Source organism: Rhamphochromis sp. 'chilingali' (genome assembly GCF_963969265.1).
Source record: "Rhamphochromis sp. 'chilingali' genome assembly, chromosome: 18".
Taxonomy (NCBI): Eukaryota; Metazoa; Chordata; class Actinopteri; order Cichliformes; family Cichlidae; genus Rhamphochromis; species Rhamphochromis sp. 'chilingali'.
This window is the reverse complement of record NC_137945.1, coordinates 1,363,856-1,374,958: the sequence shown is the minus strand read 5'-3', so window position 1 is coordinate 1,374,958 and position 11,103 is coordinate 1,363,856. Positions and strand designations below refer to the sequence as shown.

Sequence of the window (11,103 nt, the reverse complement as noted above, 5' to 3'; positions counted from 1 at the left end):
GAAAGCTCAGACCACCAATGATTATGAGTGGTTTTACTTCATCCTGCTGAACCTTACACAACAAAATGCCATGAAACAGATGTCAGAAGTTACTACCACCATGTGTGCTTCTGTGCAGAAGTCGTGAACCACGCCTAATTTCTTTAAACTCCACCGTTTTCAGAGGAAGGGCTTTTGGGTTTGTTGAACCACTACATCTGACCTATGAATCTTTCAGGCAGAAGAAGACTCCTAATTCAAGAAATGAACCAGTGTTGTGTCCTAACATAACAGATGACTAACCAAAGAGCCGAGTTTTGTATCTTTAAGCTCAAAAGCAGGTCACAAACAAAACATTTGTTTTGTTTTTCATTTTTAAATGGACATAAAATTGTATTTTTGCACCAACAAGGTGACTCCCAAAGAGCTGTTGGCTGGAAACTTGGCATATGGCGTGCAGTGTATCCTACTCTGAGAAAACTGTACAGAAGAAGAAGTGCGAGGCCTTCAGCTGCAGGTCAGTCAGAGGTGTTGGAGATCTTTGATAAACTGATGAATTATAAACTCAGAAAAGTTACATCAGAATCTGAGCCACCATTCGGGAACATCTGGAGACATCTGATTATCAGCAGCTTCGTGTTTCAGCATGATACTGAGCCAAACACACGGCCAGTGCAGTGAAAGCACATCTGGATAGAAACAGACAGAGGAACTCTGTCAGTCATGGATCGGCCTCCCCGGAGCCGGACGCCAGCATGACTGAAGTGGTAACTTACAGAGATGACAGAGTTCAGACTGAGCTGAAGAATAAAGGTGTTCATAAAGAATACTGACTTTTAAGCATCAAGGTAGAATTACTACAAACTCTGTTTTTGCCTTAGACACTATTTTTCCATGTATGCTTGCATGTTTGCAATAAATCACTGCATTTATTTCCCATTTTTCCTAAAGTAAATGTCCAAACATGCCCATAAGTGTTTCCTCTTCCTTCTTCCCTTTGTCATTTTATCAAGAATTCCCCGCTCGACCTCTCTAGGATCGTCTTTTTATTCACTATCATCGCAGCAATTAGCCGCAGTTGTCAGACTGTCAACCAAGTATATGTTTGTACCTGGAAGACTCAAGCTGAACTTCTAGGAAGACCAGTATGTTACTGCTAACTTATGGGTTTAGTGGGCAAGCTGGACCATTAAGCACAGGTGGTGGTTTTGCAAACATTGTGATAAATTAGTTAACTGGCAAAGGCTACATGCTATGTGCTAACTGTAGGTGCCAGCTACAACTCAGTGGGTGACATCAGATTATAATATGAATGAAAAAGAATACATCTGTGGTTCTGTTGGGCTGGTTCAAACTTTAGCTTTGTAAGAGTTTAATACAGTAAAGCAGAAACTCCGGCACCCAGACGAGTATAACTGAACCTATCAAGAAGTATTAAGTGTTATAAAACAACAATACTTTTTTTTTCAAGAAAGGTGTAATTTAAGTCTACGAGCAAACAACAATACTAAGTGTTTCTGCCTCCTGTCACAGTTCGATCGTGCCTCTGCGTTCCCACTGAACACTTCTTCATGCTCCTACTAAAATCTGGCGTTTGAAAATTAGCATGTGAGATAGCAGAGCTTGACATGATTTTAAAATGTGTTCACTTTGACTGAAAGTTAGCTCAGCCTATCACAACGTGATGTTGACTGCTTGCTCCTCCCATCTCTTGCTCCACTTCCTTATCCAAACTTGGACTACCCGGCTCAAGTCAAGAACAAAGATGGCAGTGAAGGCGAGTGTTAGCATCATGAATGCTCATTTGGAAGCCTGGGGTGCCAAAAACGTCTAAACCTGGAGGGAGGGATTAAGACAGAACAAGTGAAAAGGTGATGGGGGATAGATGGATGTGGAGAAATAGATGGGAGGGGGTTTCCATTCCTTTTAATATGCTCACGTCCCAAAGAAGCACAGGGAGTCACTTTACCCTCGCTGTATTTTTAGCAGCCGAGAACACAGAGAGAAGCTGGGATCCATGTCACTCTTTATCTCTCTCGCTCATTAACACATGCATTCCCGTAATATCCATTTCCACTTAAAAATCCTCTGATTGATGGAAAGTTTTGGCTAGTTCGGTGTTCCTCAGGGCCTCAACGTGACTTACCAAGTCAGATCAACGTGATCCTCACTGCTCTGTAACGTCTCACAGTCTGGGTGCATTTAAACTGCAGCTATGATACTGACTAAAGAGGATTTTAGCTCCGGTCCACCTTCCGCTTTAACGCTCCCACTGCATTTTAGCTCATCTCTTTTTAGCCTCCCTCCGTCCCTCCTCTTGACTCCGATCACCCCCACCCCCCTCCCTTTCTCTCCCAGTAGGGTGGAGTCTATGAGTTGATCTGAACAGTTTCAGGGTCACCCTCCAGTCGTAGAGGGGTGATCTGGTCCTCCTGTCCTCCTGCTTTCTTTAATTTTCCTTTCTGAGGTCTTCCTTTGGATATTCCCAGTGTTTCGACAGTCATCCTCGAATTCATATCTTTGTTCTTCACATCTTTCAAATTTCACTCTTAACTGGAGTACATTTTACTGGAGTTTGCCTGTCCAAGTCATCCTCCTCTTCCTCATTACTTTGTTCCTTTTATCTCTGGATCACTGGACACAAACAGTCGATCGACCAAGCAACGAGAATATTACCAGCAACCAAGCAGCAAGAATGACCGATAAACCGGGGATGACGACTGGTGGCGGAGATGATGCGGGTAGCATCATGGCATTGCTGGAACGCGTGGCGGGCCTCATGGACAGCGTCCAGGTCACACAGCAGCGCATGGAGGAGCGTCAGCTTGAGCTGGAGAGCACGGTCAAAACCATCCAGGCCGACGTTGTCAAACTGACCAATGAGCACGCCAACACCAGCTCTACCGTCGACCGGCTGCTGGAGAAAACACGGAAGGTCAGCCGGCACATCAAGGATGTCAGGGTGCGTGTGGAGAACCAGAACATCAGGGTCAAGAAGGTGGAGGCCACTCAGGGTGACCTCCTCGCCAAGAACAAGTTCAGGGTGGTCATTTATCAGGTAAGACTCTCACGCGTTCTCTGTATCAGAAAGTTCTTGTTCTTAATATGCTTCATGGATCAAGGAATGTTGGAAACAGTCCTTCTGGACATCCAACCAAGGGATTACTGATGTAGTTCTTCTTGTTTGAAGATCAGTGGATGGTTGATTCAGTAGATCTGAAATGACAAACCCAAACAAAATCAGCAGTTGTCAACAGTCAACACCAGCAAAACCAATTCCAATAATAAAGATATAATTTGGAGCTACCAGCCCGGGGGACTGGATTAGCCTCTGTCACTGTTCTGTGTCTAAAGGTGGCCTGGTGAAATGCTCCTACCATACAGCACCAGTGCAGTTAGCATTGTTTTATCAGCACAAAGAATCCTAAATCTTAGAAAGAGGACTTTCTTTTATGTCTTTATTAAGAAGCCAGAGTAATGGATTGGCTCACTTTGGGGTTCTGTGGGGTTTGAGCCTCTGCATCATTATTTTTTTTAGTCCACAGTAATCCTGGCAGCTGGTTTCATCAGGGGACAAACTGAACTTTTGGACTGTAGAAGTTAATAAGGCCAGCTGGTGTTTGACGAAAGACGACTGTAAAGGTGGATCCAGCTGGTTTATGTCTAAAATAGGCATTCGCTCACCTCCAGGTCTTTAATTCCAAGAAAAGTCACAGGATGTTTTTATGAAGTACACAAACTGCTGATGGGCGGTGGTCACTGATGTTAAACTCAAAGTGAGCTGCAGTTGTGATCTTTACTGGAGTTTAACATGACTGTTGTGTTCTTTGAGAGCATGTTTGTGACCACCTCGTTTTGTTTTTATGTCACTGTTGATTCACATCTGAGTTCTTTTAAGATTCACACCAGCCGATGAAAGTCTCAGTCTCAACCTCTGAGGTTTGAAATAGCAACAAGCACACCGGGATTCATTTTACTTCTTTGGCCTTCACAGTTAGCAGCTGGCAGCATGACAGTGACGCGGTTATTTTAGCCCTGGATAAGCTTCAGTGTGCTGAAAGGTTACCGCACAGACCTGAAGCTCACAGTGAGTCATGTACTTTAGAAAACTAAAGTAAAAGAGGACTGATTTCAGATTTGTATGCAGCTCACGTATTATTGATTTCAGATTATCATTATTATTATTAACAGTTATAAAAAGATTATTATTTATCTTTTTATAACTGAGTTGGGCAAAACTTTTACACAAAGACGAGCTGTTAAACCAGCAACGCTCAAAGATGCAAACACACATTTGTGAATTTTATGCAATAAAGAGACACTGATGCTTCGTTACACAATGAAACCTAATTTATCAAAGAGCATTGCTTTTAGTTCACTGTGTGAAGAATCAGCTGATTTAAGCACTTGTTAAACATTAAAACATTCACTTTAAGTGACGCAGTGAATTCAGCATTCAAGTTAGCATGTAAGCTAGTGCGGTGACTGCAGGGCGTGGTTCTGTTACAGCGTCAGGTTGCAGTCCCGTCAGTGAGGCCACACAGAAATGCAAACATCACGCCGTGTGGGATGGAAGCAGAAATTGGAAAGACTTCCATGCTTGTTTACGTTTTGTGAATTTTCACATTAACTCGAGTTTTTAGATCCTGTGATGCTACGTTCTCGGTTCTTAGACGAACGCTGATGTTTGGTGGTTGTGCTCATCCTGAAGCTCTCAGAGACTTAATGAGTGACGATCACACTCTGACTAAATAAACGACACTGTGACTGTGGAGTTCCCTCTCATGTAGAGCTGTGACTTTTACACAGCAGGCAGTCACATCCACCAAGGCCTCTTTAGGAAACACCTCCCAGCTGCTTCTTTTCCACAGCAGTAAGAAGAAAATGAAGCGTGTTGAGCTCACAGAGCTGCTGTACTGTAAGTGACTGAGCCAGCTGACTGCTGACAAACCAGGTTATTCTGAGTCTGCAGCTCCTCCATCTCCTAATATAGTTGTCTGCCCTCCCTCGTTCTCTCTCTGGCTATGAACCATTTCATTAGCTGCTGCCTGCTCCCAGTTAGACTGATGGAGGAAATCCTCCCAGTGGAAGCAAAAGCTGTGGGGACTCAGCACACAACCCATGTCAGGAGGTCAGATGGGCTCATAGCCTTCGACCCTCCATATTTGGCCCTTGCTCCTGCAGTCTGGCAGAGCAGAGAGGTCCCAGAGTTTCCTTTTTTTAACCACAAAGAATGAGTCAAATGGTTAAACTGTTTGCTGTTGGACGAGTCCATCCAGCTCAGGTTTCAGTCCTGGTCTCAGCTCAGGAAAGATGACCTCAGAAAGCTGCACACAGTCACTGCTGTGTGTTCAGCATCAAACAGCCTCACAGTCTGTTTGTGCACAGATGAACCCGACGACAGCAGGATGATCAGAGCGATTTAGAGGCTGAGTTTTTACCGTTCATTAGCTGCTTCCTGCTGTGAAGCTCAGCTCTGAGTGTGCTGTGTTCATCAGAGCTGTGGAAATGTCAGCTCAAACATATCAGGTGTCACATCTGTGATGCTTCTGTTAGCATGCTAACTACAAGTTAAGTAACAGGTTCATTTGGGTTTAACTGCAGGATTATTCACATTATTCAGACAAATAAGTCGAAGATGTCTGAGCAGTTTGGGAACAGAAACATTAAAAAATGTCGTGAAAAACATTTTTTACAACATCAAACAGACTGATGAGGAATAAACAGTGTGACGGCAATAACAGTGTTCGTGTAACTGATTAAAGTCGACCAAATGTAAAAGCTGAATATAAAAAGAGTTTTCAGAATCTGAACATTTTGTAACATCAGTTCAGCTTTGATGTTTGTTTTTAAACCCTCCATAAGTAATCAGATTGGATTCCATGTTTCATGGATCATGTTGCTCATTAGATTCATTTCCATGTGATCTGCATTCAGTGAACGCGACATTTCAAAGTAACTTGAGCCCAACGTTTATGGATCCCATCGTCAAAGTATGAACTTCAGCTTCCTGAGATGACAGGATGGCAGCTCGGATTTCCTGATCGGCTCTTTTCCGCTCTGGTGTCCAAACTGCTGCACATGATGCTCACAGCACATGATTGAACTGGAGGCTGGTTTAAGCAGCACACCTGCTGCTGGTGTTTGCTATGTGGGGTCAGACTGCAGGCTTACTGGGCAGCTCCCAGTATGAATGAGTGGGACTGTGGAGCTGTAGCTTCACTCTCTGCTTTTCTGCGTAACCTGATCTCAGAGTTACAGACAGATGCACGGCGTGACGCAGCCTGGAGCTGAAAGCGATCCCGTGTTGCTCTGCGCTGCTAGCAGATATTAGCTTCCTGCAGGCGCGCGCTGAGCTGCAGAAACAGGTGCTGCAGGTTATTTCTGGATGCAGGATCACGGCCCAGCACAAGTCTGCATGACACACTTCATACAAAGACACAATTACATCTGACATCACTGCTGAACTTTGTCCACCAAAAGACATGGACCATTGAATCGGTTTGTTTTCAAGCTTGTTCTTTGCTCTCTCTCTCACTCTCTCTCTCTGTTTCTCAGGGTGACCAGGAGGTGAAATCTGTCGCCCCGGGAAACGAGCCAGAGGAGCCCAGCAGCAGCGGCGGGGCCCGGGCCAGTGCCGAGGTGGAGCCCGACAAGTTCGAGCTCCCTCCAGAGTCGGACGAGGAGTACATGGTGGTGGAGGAGGCCGACTCCTCGTCAGCCAGCCGCATAAAGAAGACGGGGCTGACGCGCATCGAGAGCTTCAAAGCCACCTTCTCCAAGGAGAACATGAGCAAGACCCGCGAGAACCTGGGCACCAAGGTGAACAAACTCGGCGAGCGCATCGTGACGGCCGAGAGGCGCGAGAAGATCCGCCAGTCCGGCGAAAGGCTGAAGCAGTCGGGAGAGAAGCTGAAGGACACCATCACCAAGAGTGTCCCAGCCAAGCTCAACCTGAAGAAGGAGAGGACTGTGGCAGAGGGCCAGGAGGGAGCCGAGGGCGTCACGGAAGGAGCTCTGCCCGTCCCTCCTCCCAAGGGCCGCAAGACCAGCCCTCACGCTGCCAGGCCGGCCGAAGACGAGGGCAGAGCGGAGGGATCTGAGGTGCCGATGTACGACATGAAGCAGCTGTCCTAAAACCAGATCTGGGCCCTTTCTTTGGACTTCTGAGACACACTGAGAGGAAGGTTTTTGGGTAGCTGTACAAGAATAAATGATTCATTAAAAAATAAAATAAAGATTATTTTGTGTTGAACACTTGAAGGAAGCGAGCAGAGAACAGATCCAATCAGACTGAACATCAAACCCGGCTCCTGAGAGCAAGTGTGCTTCTGGACATTTACCATCAAATCCCGAGTGAAGTTATTTTTCGGTCTCGTGTTCAATAAACAGTGAGCTGGGAAAACTGAAGAACAGACTTCAGACGTTCCCTGCAGAGTTTCTGCTGCTCGGTCGTCTGCATGTTGCTGAGACTGAGCTGATGATGAAGCTGTGATGCAGGGCTCTAGAGTGCGACCAATTTGGTCGCAAATGCGACCAAATTTTTCAGTGGTGCGACTAAAAATAAATATTTGGTTGCACAGGTGCGACCAACTGTTCCGGTAACAAAAAAAAAATCTCTGTAACTCTCCGTGTGGTCAACAACAGACACACATTTTGCCCCTATCGTGGACTAAACCAATCAGAGATAGTCAGGGGCGGGACCTCTCTGATTGGCCGTGGTCCAGTTGAAAGTGCAGGTGGAAGAGAGAGGTGAGTAGCTTGAATAAAGCGATATCAATTCATTAACGGATTCCACACAAAGACCTAAACACGGAGCGGACCCAACACATCAGAATCAGCTTCGTCTTTCTCGGCTTTCTCACCCGACGGCCTGAACACGGACACGCTGTCGGAGCTTAGCGATTCTTCGGGTCCGCGCTGTGTTTACGTCTTTTTGCGCTGATTCTGAGCTGCAGGTTTTGCCTCTCTCCAACCAAAATTCACCGAGCCAGCAGCAAAAGAAGCAGCAAACTGCGCTTCACATTTGATCAATGTCGTCATGAATTCCCTCTGACTTTTGCTGTTTTGCTTCCACCACGATAAAAATCACACTTCCTGCACAGCTCTCTCTCTCTCTGTACTTCAGGAACAGTTTCCCGTCTCAAATCTGTTTTCTGCATTATTCATTCGCTTATTACCCACCAGTCTAGCGTTGTTTACAGCGCTTTTTCTTTTTTCACTTAAATGACCTCGGACAAGAAAGCCTAATTTCTGCTGTTCAATACTGAAGAAATTTAAACTTTATATGCAGAACATTGTAGAATATTTTTAAGGTTATCTGCTATAAAAAGCCAGACCAGGAAAATCTCCTTCATGTTTTCCTGTGTTTTATTCTCAGTTACTTTCACACAAAGGCATCTGCTGTGATTTTCACAATTCTGATGAAGTCTCATGTGTATCAGTACTGATAAATGATCAGAATTATAATATTTCTGACTGTCTGAGGCTAAATTGAATCAAATCAGGACTTTGAGAACCGGAATTGAATGGATTATAGAAATCAGTGATGATACTCAGCCCTAGTGAGCAGCCTAGGCCTGAGAGAAGTGGATGTACTGTAGCTGTGGGTAATAAGAAAAGATGAAAAGAACTATTGATAACTTTTTTGTTAAGTTAAGGCCTGATCTGTCTGAAATTCATAGCCAGTGCTCTGACACGGTGCCATCAATATTTGAATGCTGAAAAAGCACAGTGTATCCAGAAAACACATTATATGCTGCAGTAAATGCACTGCCCAAGTGTCCCCTCTCCCCACGGCCTTTCAGCAGCAGACAGCAGCAAACAGGTTGTCAGAGGAGGCCAAGATGATGATTAAGTTTTTAACATTTTCTACAATATTGACAAAGCACTTTAAGCACAAGTTTGTTAGTTAATAATTTAGAAATTAATATTGTCTGTATGGACTCCCCCCCCCCAAAGAAAGTGCACATGTAAAACTGCGGTGTTAAGCGATGCAGTTGAAAAATTTGAGTGCGCCTAACTTTTGTGCCGGTACGCCTAAATTTTTAAAGTTAGGTGTACCGGTGCGCCCATGTCAAAAAGTTAGTCTAGAGCCCTGTGATGGGTTTATGGCACGTTTGGTTCTGGAGAAGAGTTTTGCTGTCGGTGCAGGTGAAATGATCAGAGGTTACAGCCTCTGGTTAAAGTGGAGGCAGCGATCAGGACGGCTGAGCAGCAGAGGTCTCGAGGGTCCTAAAGTGTAAAAGCATCAGTAACACAAAGATCACAGAACGGGATCATCCACACAACACTAACATCTAAATCCACGGCAGGAACTCTTCCAGTGTCCTGAAAAATCTGCGATGCTGAGATTAAAATCTGTCTGCTCATCTTAATGCAACATTTACTAAAGTCTGGTAGAAGTTTTACTGATTTCCAGTCACTTAGCAGACGTGTGGATAGGTGGTGGGTTGTAGAGCAGACTGAAAGCTTTAAGTTCATCCTCTGATTAAAAACAGATACAGGAAGTATAATGCTGGTGTAAGACAGGAAACAGCAACACGGCAGCCATCTTTTTCCTCCCATGATGACCAGTGTCCCAGCAGAAGCTGGGGTTTGTTAGATCCTGTTGGATCCAGAGGAAACAGGCTGAAAGAGTCGATCGGGGGGATCATGGTTTTATTATGTGCTCGTTATGATTGAAGCTCTGGTTGTGTGTTAGAGACCTGCAGATTCCTCCACTCTGCCTCCTCCTCTGCAGGAATCAGCCTCTTGGCTGGTTTTATTCACCAACGTGAAGAAAAGCATCAAACTAATCCAAGTTCATTGTGAAAAGCCTGAAAATGGAGGAATAAATCTGTCAGTTACCGTATAAAGTTTGAGTTTGTCAGTGTTTTACACGGAGACGCTCGTCAGATGTTGAATGTTTAGCATGAATGTTCCACATCTGGAGAAACCTTCAAGATTAAAGCCAGTGAAAAGTGAAGAGTTTCTGCAGCAGCCGCACTTCCTGCAAACGTGTTCTTTCAAAATAAAGTGAAAAGTCTAAAATTATATTCATGACAGGTTTAAAGGTGAAGGTGGTCACATGGTTTTAGTGGAATGCCTACGTGGGCGCGTCCGAGTGATTTTGATTCAGATTCGTGCAGCGTGGAGCAGTAAACACTTGTTTTTGTTCATCTGGACTCGTGAAGGATTCCAGTTAGCACATTTCCAGCCAATGAAACGTAACTACAGATGAAGACAAACACATTGAAGCTGCCTGACTCTCGAGTGTGGGTGCGTGCTCCCATTTTCAGTCTGTTTTAGTTTTCAGTTTAGAGGAACGCTGCAAACTCACACAAACTTCTTTCTTGTGAGGTTTTGTTGGCAGACTGATAAAAGCAGCAGCAGCTGGTGTTTGATGAGCAGACGTGTGTTTCCTGTTCTGTAATAATCAGCTTGTTACCATCACATAGTGAACTCAGCCGTGACCAATGAGGCCGTCCTTGTGCGGTTCTCTGGCGCTGATTCTGACTGTGACCTTCACCTCTGCAGGGTCGCCTCTGCTCGTGGCTGAGCTCGTCAAAATAAGAGCTTCTTCATTTCTGTTGGTGAAGAGGAGTCTGCTCTTCTTCACCAACAGGAAGTGAAACATTTCTCACTGATTCTGAAATCTTCACTTGTCTCACAAATTCACAGTAACACACACACACACGGTTGTGTTTTCATATTCTTGTGGGGACATCTATTTGACATCATGCTCTCCTCAGCCTTTTACTCTAACCATTAAGACTGAATGCCTAACCCTGACCCGACTGTCCCTGACACTAAAACCACATCCTGAGTCCCAAAAATGTCTTCAAACTTGTGGGGACGGGCATTTTGGTCCCCACAAAGACATGTAAACGTGTACACCCACACACACATAGACATTAGTGACCTCACAGGTTTATGTTTGGGGCTTTTAGCATCTTTGTGTGTCGGTCAGATTTAATTCACTCTTGTTTTGAGGTTTTGTGCCTTTTTGTTTCATTCTTTGTGCGTTTATTTTCTCTTTAAGCCTTTCAGGACTCGTGCTGTCGGCTTTTTCCTGCTGTGTTATTAGTATTTTTAATTTCTAAACTTCTTCTAAAAGAAGGACCGATGGAACATTTATGTGAA

At 44.7% G+C, this 11,103-nt stretch overlaps 1 protein-coding gene across 1 annotated transcript; it reads left to right on the top strand.

The window, feature by feature from the left end:
• Nucleotides 1–2,380: 2,380 nt before the first annotated feature.
• cavin4b (caveolae associated protein 4b) lies at nucleotides 2,381–9,957 on the top strand. The gene is made up of 2 exons (XM_080865539.1): nucleotides 2,381–3,037; nucleotides 6,538–9,957. The coding sequence occupies exons 1-2, from the start codon at nucleotides 2,675–2,677 to the stop codon at nucleotides 7,114–7,116; spliced, it is 942 nt and encodes a 313-aa protein (XP_080721665.1). The 5' UTR covers nucleotides 2,381–2,674; the 3' UTR covers nucleotides 7,117–9,957.
• Nucleotides 9,958–11,103: the final 1,146 nt, after the last annotated feature.

Coding starts and splice junctions, on each gene's coding strand:
- cavin4b (XM_080865539.1), top strand. CDS start 2,675: ATGACCGATAAACCGGGGATGACGACTGGTGGCGGAGATGATGCGGGT. Junction 3,038..6,537: donor TCAGGGTGGTCATTTATCAG/GTAAGACTCTCA, acceptor TCTGTTTCTCAG/GGTGACCAGGAGGTGAAATC.